Source organism: Astatotilapia calliptera, chromosome 6 (genome assembly GCF_964374335.1).
Source record: "Astatotilapia calliptera chromosome 6, fAstCal68.1, whole genome shotgun sequence".
Lineage (NCBI taxonomy): Eukaryota > Metazoa > Chordata > Actinopteri > Cichliformes > Cichlidae > Astatotilapia > Astatotilapia calliptera.
The window spans coordinates 15,873,219-15,889,783 of NC_137427.1; the positions used below are offsets into that span (position 1 = coordinate 15,873,219).

General features: G+C 41.6%; 1 protein-coding gene and 1 long non-coding RNA gene across 3 annotated transcripts in view; one reads left to right on the forward strand and one right to left on the reverse strand.

The window, feature by feature from the left end:
- Positions 1-470: 470 nt before the first annotated feature.
- On the reverse strand, positions 471-1,213 carry LOC145429413 (uncharacterized). The gene is made up of 2 exons (XR_013909645.1): positions 1,089-1,213; positions 471-705 (listed from the first exon to the last, which is right to left on the reverse strand). It is a non-coding gene; the product is annotated as an uncharacterized LOC145429413 (long non-coding RNA).
- ntn1a (netrin 1a) overlaps positions 1,042-16,565 on the forward strand; it is a 53,630-nt gene continuing 38,106 nt past the window's right edge. The window contains exon 1 of one of the 2 annotated variants that reach the window (XM_026170536.2): positions 1,042-2,175. In XM_026170536.2, coding sequence (XP_026026321.1) covers positions 1,152-2,175 — 1,024 coding nt within the window. In that variant the 5' untranslated portion in view covers positions 1,042-1,151. The remainder of the gene's footprint in view (positions 2,176-16,565) is intronic. The other variant, XM_080302801.1, reaches the window with a different exon arrangement.

Sequence of the window (16,565 nt, forward strand, 5' to 3'; positions counted from 1 at the left end):
ATGTTTTATTTTTCAAGACCCGACCCGTGTGAAAGTACAAACGCTGGCGTCATTCTGCAACTGAGTATGGCTGCTATCCCGAAGCAGTTTGGTTTCCAATAAGAAACCAAGAAAAAAAACCCCGCTTAATTGCTCTCCAAATAATCTAAACACTCGAATTTAACATAGTAGAAAGAGCACATTATTGGCGCACTCCACAATTTAGTGCCTGTTTCATTTTAAGTAAACCTAATCCCTCCAACTGTTCCACTGTGGACAGAAACCTGAGAGGGACATAAGACCTTTCCTTTTGTCCTTCTGAAACATTTTATGTTGATGTCGTTTAAAAATAATTACACATAACAGAATGAAATTAAGTCATTTTTAAAATGGTGAAATGCCAATACTAAAGTAAATGGTAAATTAGGACCAGTTTGGCCTTGGGCAAAAAGAAAGAAAAAGGAAGTAGAAGAGGAAGAAAACTGCAAATATTTCGTGGATATAGCAGGGCTTTTACTGTATGGAAGGGTGATTTCACTGTTTTCTGCTAAACGTGCTCAACCCAGCATAAAGTACCGGATCAACTGGGGAGGGGGGGGGTCTCTCAGATTCACACTTCTCTGTCTTCTCTCCTGAGGTCATTTGCGCCCCACTACCGCAACAGTCTCCTGAAGCGCCACCAGTGGACGTCGTTGTTCCGCCTGCTGTCACCCAAGATGAGCTGACCTAAAGCCGTGCCAAGCAAGATCCGATCCGCGCGAGAGAATATGTGGAGAGAGAGAGAGCGAGAGAGGGAGGGAGAGAAATTTTGAAAAGACCGGCAGGAGGAGCGGGACTTGCTATAAGGACACAAGCGACTCTTAAATCCATCCGTTTCTCTATTTTTACGCAAGAGATTGGAAGAAACAAACAAACCGAGACCAGCGAGTGAGAAAAGTAGCGCGTCTTCGCCGGTCTTTTACATTATTTAAAATAAATCTCAGGTAAAGTGAGCTTTTATAGATTTTAGATAAGCAAAATTAGGAATAAATATACTCCAGTTTTTTATCACTTATATTTTTTTTTATCAGATATTAATATATTTTTGTGTCATCACTAAAATAACTCACTCTTCGTGCTCTCTGTGTTCCCTCTCAACTCTGCAGACACACTTGGGGGATCACGGAGCCACCATGATAAGAGCTGTGGATGTTGTGCTGGTTTTGCTGCTCGCCGTGTCCCTGTCGTGCAGGAGCGCCTCTGGAGGGTACGGGATGAGCATGTTTGCAGCACAGACCTCTCCTCCGGATCCCTGCTACGACGAACACGGCAACCCGCGGCGCTGCATCCCGGACTTCGTCAACTCCGCCTTCGGGAAGGAAGTGAGGGTGTCCAGTACCTGCGGCAAGACGCCGAGTCGCTACTGCCTGGTGACCTCTGCCGAGACAGGAGAGGAGAAAACCAGAAACTGTCACACCTGCGACGCCTCTGACCCCAAGAAGTATCACCCACCAGCGTATCTAACGGATCTTAACAACCCTCACAACCTCACCTGCTGGCAGTCTGAGAACTTCATCCAGTACCCGCAAAATGTCACCCTGACTCTGTCCCTCGGCAAGAAGTTTGAGGTAACGTATGTGAGCCTACAGTTCTGCTCGCCCCGACCCGAATCCATGGCTATTTACAAGTCCATGGACTACGGGAAAACTTGGGTACCCTTTCAGTTTTACTCTACCCAGTGCAGGAAGATGTATAACAAGCCCAACAGGGCCGTTATCACAAAACAGAACGAGCAGGAGGCAGTCTGCACGGACTCACACACCGACATCTACCCTCTGACCGGCGGGCTCATCGCCTTCAGCACGCTGGACGGCAGACCGTCGGCGCATGACTTTGACAATTCCCCGGTGCTGCAGGACTGGGTCACAGCCACGGACATTAAGGTCATCTTCAGCAGGTTGCACACTTTCGGCGACGAGAATGAGGACGACTCGGAACTGGCCCGGGACTCGTATTTCTACTCAGTGTCGGACCTGCAGGTCGGAGGGAGATGCAAATGCAACGGACACGCATCTCGGTGCGTAAAGGACCGAGACGGGAATCTGGTGTGTGAGTGTAAGCACAACACCGCCGGGCCCGAGTGCGACAGGTGCAAACCTTTTCACTACGACAGACCGTGGCAGAGAGCCACAGCCAGGGAGGCCAACGAGTGTGTCGGTAAGTCCCACCCGCGGCCCTCCATCCCGGAGCGACTGTCTGATGACGAGAAGTGTTTCTTAACCTGAAATTATGAAATTAGAATTGCGGTGGCAGGATGTGCTGATGTGTTGGAGATGTGGAAAATGTATTAACCTAACCAGGTAGATTGAGAAATGGAAAGATTTTCGTTACGCAAAATTGTGTGTGTCAATTATATGGTTTAATAATAATAATAATAATAATAATAATAATAATAATAATATTTTCTTTAAATCTGCCAATAATTTAATTGCTTTAGTTTATTAAGCTCCAACAGTCCCTTCAAATACAACCTTTACTGCGGTTCTGTTTAAATGAATACTTCGGCCCACGTCCACGAGCATATTTGGATTTAAGTCACATGCAACATGAAATGCAATTTGAAAGTCCATTTAGCTCGTCGCAGGCCATAATGGAGGCTTTTAAACCACCTCAAACGGGACCACTGAGCCTAATGACCCACAGCATCATTTCTCATTGCTCGACTTCACCGCTACAATAAAGCGATGCCTTTTAATTTATCTGAAGAATCGTGCAAAAACTCGCCACACTGCTAATTGAAAACAGACCCTTCTTCGTTCCTCAATCACACAAGTATCTCTCAACAAAATCGATCAGGTCTTATGACACAAAGCACAGAAAAGTAGATTTATTGCTATTGGTTATACAGTTTATTGTTACATTCAAGCACGAGAACATGCTGCAGAGAAGAAGAGATGTTATTTGCTTTATTGGTTGCAAATGTGAGTAATTCAAATTAAATCAATTTTAAAACGGATTATAACTGTGCAAAATCCTCAAATTCGGATAGCATAGTTAATTACATGATTTCTTTTTATGCAATACCAAAAAGAAACAGGTGTTACACACAAAAGAGGCAAATTTCACGATTTTATCAGCGAGTCAGCTCTTTGTGTCTGCAAGTTTCATCAGCTGCTGAGTGATAAAAGTGATCAAAGTTGCAATAGTTGTATTTTATTATAAGCTGGCACGGATAAGTAAGCCTGTAGATTGCAGATAGTGCAGAATGCTTTTCAGATGGCTTGGATGGCCAAGTTATGCAGGCTAGAGATTCAGAAAAAGCTTGTGGGCATTTCAAACACTGTAAGAAGTCATTTAGGAATTGTTTGTGCAGATTAGTGAAATTGTCAGTTTCATCCCTGAATCTCAGTGTTGGAAAACATTTAAACAAAAGTTTTTTTTTCTTTTAGTGTTCCTGTGTGGTGATTTGTATCAAATCTTTAATGAGGATCTTTATTCACCGTCCTTTCTTTGGCCATGCTTCATATTAAAAATTCTCTCTTTGCATTTTATTTTAAAAATAACTTTGGTTTTATTTTAATTACTGTATACAGAGGTGTTAGAATCACGTGGACCTTAAAAGCAACAGTGTTGCAATAATCTGAAGTGCAGCCCCCAGTGTAGGATGTCGATGAAACAGCCAGAGAGTGAAAAGGACAAGCAAAAAGATGACTGATGATAGACACTAAAACAAAACCCTCAGTGTAACACTCTACAATCACAGAAAGACACATCCATCACAAACCAATTCAGACCCTTATATTTTCCATTCAGCTGCAGGTCTGCAGGGGGAAAGGGGCTCTATATTGTTTGACAGTCACAGCACATGTCAGCCACTCTGACACATAGCAGCTGTTTAAAAGGTTTTTGTTTGCTAGTGTTGCCCATTTCTAAAGCTCTGGGACATTCCTAGTGACAGATGTGAACATGCTGCTAAGTCAACAGAAACAGTGGAAGCTGTTCATACTGTAGGAGAAAGTCCCAGTTTGTCCAAGGAAGCAATAAAACCCAAGAAAAGAGTATTTTTACTCTTTATAGTTTGTTTTTCTTGTCAGGTAACCCATTTTAACCTGCATGCTTTTAAATATAAAGGTAACTAATAACTAACCCAAGTAAGTGATTTTGCAGCTTTATTTAGTCAATATTATTTATTTACTATTTTTAAAAATAAGTGTTTGTTTTTTTGGTCATTTAAAGGTACAAAACATTGAGATAAATGAAAAACGTGTTGGTCCTTGTTAATGTTAGATCTATCATCACATTGGGTAGAGGGACATTTGGAGACATTTGTAAATACTGGCAAAATTATTAAACAGAAAAAAGGCACAAGCCCTGAATCATATATAAACTATTTTATTTAACCAATATCATTTACACTTTTTTATACCTGACCAGAAAAAATAAAATTATATATGCATATATATATATATATATATATATATATATATATATATATATATATATATATATATATATAGATAGATAGATACATTGCACTGGATTCACAAAAGTGTGAAAATGGCTATTTTTAGAAAAGTATTTTAGTTTTTAACATTTTGCAGGTTTTGGGAAAGTGTGTGTGCATTTTTAAGCTGAAGCAAACACTAAATGTTGGTGAGAAGTAGATCTTTGTAAAGAAACTGAACAATAGAAGAGGGCGAGTTACATGGAAAACAGAACCTTTTGATAACTTTAAATATCACACTAACATCTGAACAAAAGAGAGGAGATGGTTGAAAGGATCTCGTAAAACTTTGTTGATTACTTCCATCATGATCAGACAGATCGGGCAATCTTGAATGTGCATCTCGATGCATTTGGGTGTCTCGACAGCAAATTCTAAGTCTGTAATGCAATGAGCTAAATAACACGAATGACGTGGAAGTGTCCTCACTCAAGCCTTTTAGGCTAAATGACGAGCTCATTTACAGAAATCCCCGTCAACTGTTCAATAAAGGAAGGCGATAAAGGAAGGTTTCAGCTTCTCTGGAAAAAAAAATCACAAATGTGATTCTTTTTTTCCCCTAGTTTGCAGTTTTTGCGTAATTTACTTGATGTCTTGGGTACAAGAAGAAGACAAAGTGTTTTGAATAATTTAGGAAGATTAAGGACGATTGGGAAGAGGGCTAAAAAGCATGCAGAATGAGGGGACAAGTGCCGTACTGCAAGGGCCAGCAGGGACAGAGGGAGGGGCTGGCCGTGAGACGAGAATAGTGAAAATGAAGTACATGAACCTAATCCAGGGGCGGGGTGTATGTCGGATAGGTTGGAGGGGGGGCACATGATGGAGAAACTGTGTGAGGAAGAGAGAGGCAGTGAATACATTTTCCTCAGTTGTTCATTTTACAACTCAACATATAAAGAGTTTAGGATCAGGAAGAAGCTCTCCTTCCTCTCTGAACTCAACCACCATAATGACCTACAGAATAGAGTTGTACATATTTCCACGAGACTCTCTCAGTTTGCAATCTTTATGCTTTTGCTCACTCATTGTTGGCATGTAGGGTCTTTCACTCCTAAAGCCTGAAACATAGGTTTGATTAGCTTGTTTGTTTTTGATTGGATGATAATTTTTTAAAGACTGAGTAATGCCTGCAGGTCTTTCTTTATAAAGGCCTCTTAGACTGCATAAAACAGGGTACCATGTTGCCCTGGGTTTCAACTGTGTCAGTCTAAACCCTTGACAAATGGATTCTGCAGGGCACTTTTTCTACCAGTTGCTGCTGCTGCTGCAGCTCCTGAATGGTATACCTGGAAATAAAATTAAGAACTAATGTCTTTTCTCTTCTGTCGTGGTAAGTGGACACTTTTTAATATTACTGGAAGAAATTCAACGTGTGAAAGTAAGACGGAGCCTCATTTCCAGTGGAAATTACACCTCTTTCCATATCCCTAAATCATTTGGGCGACTTGTGATCTGTGCTTGTTTTGCCCCCAGTTATCAAGATCTACACAACAGAAAACACAAAGTACATTCAAATGTTCCCAGGTGCTGTTAAGAGGCAACTGACTGACAGTGTCAGCCACATGCAACTATATTTGAAATTGTGTTAATGCCTTGTGATATGTGGCTAAAAAATAAAATAAAAGAAATTAATAAAAATCAAGAAGAACAAATAAATGAATTCTTTAAAACAGCTGTTTTCTGTTAGGTGATGTATTTCTTTCTTAATTTCATGGATTTTTGCCAACATCTTAACAAAGTTTAGGATCATTCCAGAGCAACAACAAGAGAGAGAGATAACAAAAACATTTCCAGCAATGTTATCAGGACTTTGCAAAATTTCTTGTAACCAATGAAAACACAAGAGTTTATTTTTCCTCCGCTAACCATGGTGCTTTCAACAACTATATAAGACAAAATCCAGTACTGAAAATTCTGAAATGCAAATGATGCCCTGTAGCCATAGACATGCTGTTCTTTAACTCTTTGCAATCTTGACAGCCTACTAGGAGTAACCCTTGAAGCCCTTTTCTGAACAGCGGATTCTGTCATATTTCAGACCTGCTTGTAGAACAGCATGACTGGGTTTCTGCAGCTACCTTTGGAAAAACCCAGAAATTATTCTTAATAGCTGTCAAACCACATCCTCAATGATGTATTCTAAGGTATCAAAACTTGTCATTAAGGCTACAGGGCTTATTGTCAGATGCTCTCTTTATGTGCAAAACAGTTAATCAGAGTTTGCCATTTCTATCCAAGCACATTAGACTGAGGGTTGTATTCTCGCTTTCGGCTGATTCTGTGAAACCCTTTCCAGAGAGTGATCAAACGTTACACCCATGTGGTGCATGTTTTCTTTGCGATATTTGTTGCCCTTTTTGATTTCATTGTTTAGTTGTGTTGTATACAGTCAGACACATGTTTTTATGTGTGCAAAAGAAGTCCCGGCCAGTCGGTTGTCAGCTGGACAACAGAGATATCCTACAGGCCTTAGTTCGGATGTTTCCTAGCCATTTTGTTTGTTTGTAACCTTTCAAACTGAGGTTCTGGTTAATGTTTAAGCAGCTCACCGTGCACTCTTATAAACCGGCATCCTTCATCTTCAAAGCTGCCGGCAGGATGCATTGTTAGTCTCAGTGGCAGCAAACAGTGCTGGGAATAAACTGACGGCTTAGCTTTGCACTTTGCACTGTCATACTTTTCTTCACCTTCAGTGTTTCACTGACCCTTTTCCTCTGACGTGCAGTCATGGGTAGGCACGCACATATGCTCACACGCGCGCGCACAGAGTTTCTTTCAGGTCTTTATCCGTCAGTTCAAACAGGGGGGGGGGAATGGCCTCTCTCTCACTTCTAGAACTTCTTTCCATGAGCTCTTATCAGTGTTTATGACTGGTTTTGTAAACCGCGCTGCAAAAAATAAGTCGTGCACGGTCCAGACGACTGGCGAACCCTTCTGTTTTAGATTCGAAGACCTGCTGTATCTCTCAAACAGACAGAAACGTGGACGCAGATTGTAAGCAAGGCTGATGGTACAGTATATCAAGTGCTCTAACTAAACACTAAAAAAAGACATCCAGGAGAGAGACACACAGAAGCACGCACACACACTGCAGGAGCAGTAAAAATGAAAACCTCTCTCCTTTCTGTTGTAGGATTACATGAGACTATATGAGCTGTGTCTGCTGCTGTAGCCACTACTACTGCTGTCATCTGGGAGTGCGAAGCTCTATTTTTGCACTTGTATATCCTCACAAGGTGTTGGGATGAGATGCTTTGACACACACCGCATTGCTAATTTAGCTGAGAATCTATGCTAAGAATTCAAAAGCTAGTTACATCTGAAATGTAAATACTTGGACTTATGAACTTTCACCCTTGGTCAGTATTCACAGCTGTTAAGTCCTGTCACCATCTGAGAGTTTTAAATGCACGCTTACTGATAAAGAAAAATACTTTGATGGTACAACTATTGAGCTGTCTGATTACATGTGTACAGTCAGGTGGGTGTTTCATTCACAATATAGCAAAAATTCAAGTAAGATTGTGAACAAACTAAAATTAGACTTTGTGTAAGGAGGTAGCCAAAGTGAAATTCAGTTCCTGAGGCACAGGGTGAAAAATACTCTGCATGAAAAAGTCCGTCTGTTTCAGCAGGATTCTGAGTTCGAGCCTCAGAAGGATACTAAAGTATTTGTGTAAATCAATAATGATAATTTAATAAAATAATTACAATCAGAGGACTTTAATAAAACAGCTACTCTGCACACTTGTGCAACCAGAGACTGTACAATCCCCAGGAGTGAGATCATTCCTAATAGCGATAATTTTCCCTCAAATAGATGTGACAAATAGTGTAGATACTGTTGGGTATGTTGAAGCATGGGAGATCTTGAAGTAATTAATGTCAGTAGTTGGCAGCGGCCCTTTTCGGAGCTGGAATTTTGGAGCTAGTTGTTGCTTGTCATGAGGCCTGTTCAAGAAGCAGTTCAATTTTGATGCTATTCCAGTTTTGTGCTGATAATAAACTCTGACAGCCCTTTGAAGACTGGAAATTAGCGTATATCAAAAAATGTCTGTGGTTAATGTACACATAGATTACGTGTGTGTATGCGAGTGTGTTTGCTCTGAGAGGAAAAATACAAGCGAGGCTGGCTTACTTTTTGGTTTGAAAGCAACGTGCTCAGCTGTCGGAAAAGACAAAAATCTGCTGTGAAATTTCACAGCCTGTGTATCTGTTGTGCAGTTCAGTGTCCTTTGGGCAAAGCGAACCTTTCGGCGACTGTGGTTTTGTTTCATTGCTCTGGCTACAACGCATAATGCAACACAGACCCTGCTCACAGTGTGAGTCCCTTTTCTCAGCCAGCGCCTGTGTGCATGTGTGCGCGAGCGGGCCTCCGTGCACATGCTCGTACCAGAAATGGAACTTCAAGCTTGTTTTTGAGAAATCGCTGGTAGGAAGCCATATTGCATCTGAAAGAATGCCATATTGCGTTACTCCGTTGGCTTCTGGCCTGCGCTCACTTCCTCTTGTCACCCTTGCTGAAGCTTCAACTTACTGTGTACTGTAGCTTTTTTATTACAGCATTCAAACAGCCCAGAAACTCAGATTGTAGTCATCATTATAATCATCATCATGCTCTTGATTATGATCAGAAGGATCAGTGCTGCATACCTGTGGAAGAAAACATTGACCCCGTGTGTGTGAGTCTCTGTGTGTGTGTGTGTGTGGCATATTTAAAATGTTTCCATTCAATCTGTGCCAATACTCTCCTAGCAGCTGGTGATAATTGGTCTGGCCAACGAGATCCAAATGATCTTTTCCTCTTCTTTCTCCCTCAAACACAGTAATCAGGTGTATTCTCAAGGGAGAAATCTAGGCGCACTGCACATGCCCGCTAAAGACTTTCGGCTATCTTATTAATCCGGTTCAAACCGCAAGCATAAAGTAGGCTTTCCTTACAGCGATGACAGCTGTTTCGTTATTTTTATTGGAAGGCTTGGTTTTCGACAGCTCGGCGAGCTCAATCATGGCAGGTTGCCTTAGGTGCAAAAACTTAAATGCATTACAAATATACCAAAACAGTGTTCAAACATGACTTAGGTGGCTCCCAAACATCTGTACAAATTCTGCAACGCAAAAGACCAGAGGGACACAGGCTTTTCACACACAGCTGTACAGATATTCCTCAGATATTCCAGATGTTCCTCGTGTATGTATCCAATGACAGAGGGAAGACGCTCCTTTCAGTCATAATACCTGCCTGTTGTCTGCAAGCTGTTTTTTTTTTTCTGCTTCTTTGTGTGTTTCAGTGTGTCTTTCATCTCTGTCAGAAGGCCTTGACATCATTTGGTGTATTTGTTTTTACTGTAGAGTGTGTGCCTGCATACATCTGTGTGTGTGTGTGTGTGTGTGTGTGTGTGTGTGTGTGTGTGTGTGTGTGTGTGTGTGTGTGTGTGTGTGAGAGAGAGAGAGAGACAGAGAGTGAGAAATGGAGACTGTGTCTGGATTTCTCTGTCAACTTCATTTTCTACCAGTCGGTGTTTATGCAAACAGTAATGCTCTCTAGGATGTGAGCAGCTATTCAGCGCCTGGGGAGGTGTCTCTTAATGAATTAATTGATGACTTGATGCTATAGTGAAAGTTCGACTTAGCAGAGGGAGGATCTCCATGTGCTGTGGTTTTGGCATAAATCGCAGCCTGAGTACATGTGTGTGTGTGAGAGAGAGAGAGTGTGTGGGAGAGAGAAACAAAGAGACGGATAAGGAGGGAGAGGGGTGGTGGAGTGTATGTGATGGAAAGCTTTGGTTTGAGAGGGTACCAAATGACTGGGGGTAATTAAAACCCACACCAGACAATATTAGTCTGCGTTCACACATTAGACACAAGACACTTCAATGCCTCACTCCTCAGCTCTATGAATCACAGCCTGCCTGTCTCCTACATATTTTAAGCACCCGCACTTACACCACAGAATAAGTGCTGTCACATAGACGTGACAGGCAGGACACTGTCTGCACCGTTCGGTGGGAAAGGTTCCCAGGATTCAGCTCTTTGCTACTATAAGTGGGAGGATGAAAAGTAACACTGTTACACTAATGCTTTATCCACAAAGGAATTATTTGGAAAATTCATATATTGTCTCAGATTCACAGCGTCCACTTAGACATTTAGTTATTTATTTAGCCTCCACTGTTGCTGTTTCATTTCTTTCAATACTCCACCAGTTTTGCAATTCCTTGCTCTAACAGCACGGCTGAAGTGAGACAGTGTAAATAATCAAACTCACTACGGATCTGAATGAGAACCCGAGGAAACTGCATTCTCGTACGGTAGTGTCTTCTCAATCACGTGGCTAGCCCAACATTTTACTTGAAGCTTGTGATGAAGACAATGACTTGTCAGTATAGTGTTTGAACAAATAACACATAACACAATACACAATGGGTCATATAACCATAAAGTTCAACAACTGGACTTTTTTATCCCAAATGAATGACACTGTGGTAGGTGTTAGGAAGAATGCAGATTTGAGCGATTTAAACTTTCTTCAGATGTTGATGCTATTATCTACATTATTACAGTCTACACTCAGTAGTTTGGTTTTGAGTGAGTGACTGCGAATGTAGTCTTGAGCCTTACCCTAACACAGAGCTAAAGACTGGGTCAAAGAAATTGCGTAATCTTACTGTTTTCTAACCATTCCTTCAGATTTCACAGTCACACTCTTCAGACCCAAGTGATACCAAAGTAATGGCAAGTCCCACCACTCAGCAGCAATCTTTCTAATGCCCTGAGATAGCTATTCATTCCACTACTCAGAGAGTTGCGTCAATACACCACAATTGGCTCGATGTGGAATACACATTGAGCCAAAGAAGATGATTGGCTTTTTAATAGAAGGGTGGGGCAGTGGGTCAGACAGCTACCATCTCTGGCATTGCAAAATGCACCCATAGAGTTCTATTCAGGACTCTTTGGTGCTCACTTAAGTGGTTATTAAAATCTGTTCAGCTTGTGTGCATAACACACAAAATATTCTATGCAGGTTTTTTTTTCTAAATATACAGTAGTACTGCTAAAACACGTTAAGTGACATTATGTAAGAATTCAGCAGGCTTCCCCTTTAAGCCCTTCAGTTTATGCACGAGTCATGATCACTCATTCATGCAGTCATCGAGTCTGTAACACACTGTAAGCACAATCCTGATTCATGGCCACTATAGACGGAGCAGAGCGGTCCCACTTGTTAACGTGGGTCATAAAGGGACCAGTAAACAGAGTAAGAAAACAGAGAAAGAGAGCGAGAGAGAGAGGGAGACTGGCACTGGAGGATTATTTTCAGTTAAAAAGCAGCGAGTGTGTGCGTATGTGAGATCTGATCCTCAGGCCGGGGCCAGTGGTGCTGTAGAGGATCAGAGCTGATGACCTCAGCACCTCTTTGAGGCAGCAACCTACTTGTGGCCATTTGTAGCCAAAGCAAATATATAACATGTGAAGAAAAAGAAAAAGGAAGCAAGAAGAACAGAAAGTGATTCTTAGTGAAGAAAATTCTTAAAACTCTCCTGCACTGCGCTCTGGGTCTTGCGGTGATTAGCTAATGTGAGGTAAAATCCTCACATGTTGCTTTCCTTCTTTTACTTCCAGGTAGGAGAAGCACTGACGCTGGTGCAGCATGTGTTGCTACATTACGCTACAATTACCCAGGTCTGTTCACACTTAAAAATGATAGCCTTGGCACAGTTTGTAACAATTCCTCCAAATATTCTTGTAGCTGATAGGGCTGTGTCGGCATGAACAACAACAATAAAAAACAGATACTCTCTTATGTGTGTGTAAGAGAGAGAGAGAGAGAGAGAGAGACATAAAAGAGAAGCAGGCTTTTGTATATGCAGCAGCTCAGCATTTGATTCAAGGTGAAAGTCCTGGCAAAAACTGCCCTGGCAGCAGTCGCACAACTCGCCGACAGGACCACCTAGCATGAGCGTGAGCACATTGTGCTCTGAAGCAGAGGTCCTTAACACTCACAGCTATAGATGATTAATGGCTGGATGAAGTTACACCTCCACGGAGCAGTCAGTTGAGCAGATCAGAGCGCCCCCCGCTGTTGCTGAAGCACACTGTTGCAGTCATCTGAATGAACTGCAAACAGCTGGAATCATCCTCGGAGGAGTAAAGCCCCTGCTGTTGCGGTTTAATTATGCCGTAAACTTGGAGACTGTAGATGCAAAGTCTCAAAGCATTTTGTTCTGCACTTAACGTTTTAATGATATTAGATCGACAGAAGTTAATGTGTGGGCAAAAGAAAAAAATCCTTCCACTTGTCTTTTACAGATTCCTTCTTTCTCTTCGTTTTTCTCAAGCACGTGCAAACAAAAAATGGAGAAACCACCTGTGACAGATCAAGCGGACCTAACCCATTTAATTTTGCACCACACGTGCTCACGTGTCACCAGCAAAAAAAAAGATCCCTTCCCTTGGAATTTGTTGTGTATGTGTGTGTAAATGTGTGTGTGTGTAGTTGTTTTTGGATAGCTGACAGTAATTTGTCAGCGATGGTGACAAATGGTGGAGGCTGTGTATGTGTGTGTCTCTGTGTTTGTGTAACTAGCCAGCAGGGCACCAGGGGTTTGTAGCACCCAGTTTTCATACATGCCATTAAATTATTGTTGTGTTTGTTTGTATGGGACTAAAGTTGTCTATATAATGAATAGTTATAAATACAGCTAAAAGTCATACAATCCATTATCTTATTCACTGAAAAACTGGAGCCCCCCTGGCTCAAACTAAGTGGTAAATGAAGCTGAAGTTGCAGATTTATACAGTTGCATAAATTGGTGTCAGTCAGCAGAGGTCAGCACAAATTAAACAGATCTGAATAAGGTTGAGGAGAGAATACTGTTCAGGTCGTTTGTTCTCTTACATGGTAAAAAACGAAATACAGCTTTATAAAGTTTTATCCACTTACCTAAAGTTGATTGAGCAAATATCCAATCTGATACAGTAAGTTTATGGATACATTGTGAAATACACTGAAAATGTTGAGTAGGTAGAGCTGGATTTTAAAGCTTTGTACATTTTCCAAGGTAAGTGCGGCCAGTGCATGTGAGCACATGTTAGGTACCGAGACTGGGGAGCAGTGATGCGATGTGCCAAATCCCCCAAAAGCTGCCATCTTACCATGAATTTGGCAATCTGATCCAAGAAAGCGAAATAAACAATCTATTATAAATAAGTCAGAATCTCCAGCTTTTAAAGGGTAAAAATATCTGTTACGCACAACGATAAGAACATGATGGACACAACCACAAATAATTACAAGTAGGTGTTAGGCAAGTAAGGTGTTAGACTCCTGCATACACGGTCCTTGACGTTATTAAGCGCAGCATTTTCAGTTTGTCTTTCAGGTTTTTGGACACAAAATCCCTATGAGGAAGTTAAATTGAAGATCTTTGAGAAAGAATTTTTTGGGGGGGAAACACTCAAGTGTAAATTCTATATTTGTGTGCATGTGTTTGGCATGTGAAGCAGAATGCAGCCTTCTGGGAGGATGCTTGGGGAAAAGTTTGCGAGGTCATCTCAATTTGCCCGAGGTGATCCCAGGTTAATCCGTCACTCATTAGCTCTCACAGATAAGACAAAAGTGGGGTAAGGGGCTGCAAATCCATATGCTCTCTCACTCTCTTCCCTTTTTGTCTCTCCTCTTCATTTAGCTATTTTCAACAAGAACAAGCCCCTCTCTGTCCCTCATGGTCTTTAGTAAAAAGAAAAAAAAGAAGAAACCGAGCACATGTAATAGAATAAAGCCATGGTCTTGCCTTCTTTACCTAAGACCTTTTCCTCCTTATTAAACCCTTGCCAGCCTCGGGGACAATACAGCCAATTAATGAAGGTTGGTGTCCAACTGAGTGCAGAAAGAACTGAAGCACTGGCCCCTGCTGATTGAGCTCCTCCTTATGGAGGTCCATTATGGAGTCGGAAGGGTGGTGGGGAAGAGGGGTGACCACAGTAAAAAAGTGATGGAGAGTGGGAACAAGGAAAAGAGAGCAGCTTAAAGACAGAAAGAGACTCGTGACTGAATATGTTAACAGTCGTTTTCATTTATACAGCTTCTACTGCTGCCGGGTCTTGGTTGAGAGCGTCGTCTCTAGTGGTAATGCTGAATGCATGTGTGGGTTGCAGGGGCTCCCCGGCAGCTGTGGGGACCCCCACGCCAGCTGAACAAGTCATCAGGTTCCTGCGTGAGTCTCGTCACTGGTTTTAATAACAAAGGGACCCTCTCACTGGAGGACAAAGCAAACAAATGGGGCTAATTACGGGGGCTGATAAGGAAATTATGAGGAAATTGAGTCATGAATGGTAATATTTTTGTTATGAGATGATCGTTCGTGGCAAAAATTAATTTCCAAAAGGGGCCCCTCTGTGTTTTTTTCTGAAGCCTGGACCTGGAACTGGATGACACATGAAGGAAAACTTGGCCTCTCTCTCGCTTTCTCTCTCTATCTCTTACTCACTAACCTCTGGAGACACAAAAAGATACTGAAATGATTATGCATCGGGTTTCTGTAGATATCCAGATGTCTACCTGATGATAAAAAGAACCCGGAGAATGGACCTGGCTTTCTTTTTTTACCCCTTCGCCCTCTCCTTGTTTTTTTTTTTGTCATATTTGTATATTTTTATTTCTCCCTGTATGGCAAGGACAGGTCATTGGCAGGGGATGAAAGCTGAAGTACTAGGGAGGGTCTGTAGTCTCTCAGGAAAGTCAAAAAGCTTGGGGTGAAGAAAAAGGTAGCTGGATAGAGGAAAAGAGCTTGGCCAGATGTAGCAGTGTGTCTGGGAGATGATGCAGACCTGTTCCTGTAAGCTGTGCTTAGTAATTTGTGGCTTTGTCACTGTTTTTTTCCTCACTAATCCCAATCAAATGTATGCTCCCAAAAAGGAAAATGAAATCGTACCTTAAAAGATACACACGCTTACTCAGTTTTTATTGAATATGCGAAGACCCTTCAGGGGCAAACAGGAATCAGTGTTTTGGGTCAGAAAATGATCTTTATTATCATCTTCCTTTCTGGAGTTGTATTTCGAGGCATTCAAAGCCAGGTGGGATCTTTAGTACATGAACTTCCTAATGTTCGGAGAGTGGACAACAAAAGGAAACCCTTATGTCTCCATCAAGAGGGGACATTATTCTGCCTGCTGTGCAATTTCATAAATCTATCAAAAATACTTGTTACTTTAAAACCTGTGGCTTTTGTTCTGTGACAGCCACAGTTTCATTATGTGTGAACACTGAGCGGCACGGCTTCCACTTTTAGAAAGAAAGAGAGTATTGGGTTTCTGTGCGGGATTTCCGTAGTGGTTGACGGGAAATGAAATTAACTCGGTGTCCTTAAAACAAACAAGGTCAATGAAAAATAAAGAGTGGAGAGATCACAAATAAAGATACAGAGAAAAAAGAAACACATGAGTTAGGTTTAAGGAAAAGAATAACGGGCTCGTGTTTAGGCTGCTGCCATGGCCGGTGACCTCATCGGAAATGACACCTCTCTTGCCAGCACAGGGGATTTTGTATTTTACACGGTCTCGGTCACAGTACAATAGGCAAGTTGTGAGCGTGTTGGTCGGCGAGATCGGGATGTCCGGCCATAATGATTTTACAAATGATGGTATCATCGACTTGATCTGTATGAAATGCCAACATACCAACGGAAGGATTTTTCACCATCGCTGCTGAAATGCTGTTGGGCTTCATAAATCAGCTGCAAGACGTTAAGACAAAAAAGCTGCACTGAGAGGTCAAACTATTTTCTGAAGCCATTTCCATTAGATTAAGTTTAAGTGGCCTATTTGATAATTATAGTCAATTTTCCTGGCCCACAATCATCTTGTAGCTGAGTCGCCCTCCTGCCAGTGCAAATATAAAAGAATATCAACAGTCTCAAAATCACAATGGGGTAATATTATTCTTGACATAAATTACACAAGCACTTACATTTCACTGGGGGGTTATAGTGTTCTTTGGATTGAAATGTGGAGGGGAACAAAAGCCTTTTTTTCTCAGACCTTTATACTGAAAGTTTGTGATCCTCTTTTTTTAACCGTCTCCTCCTCCACTCAGACA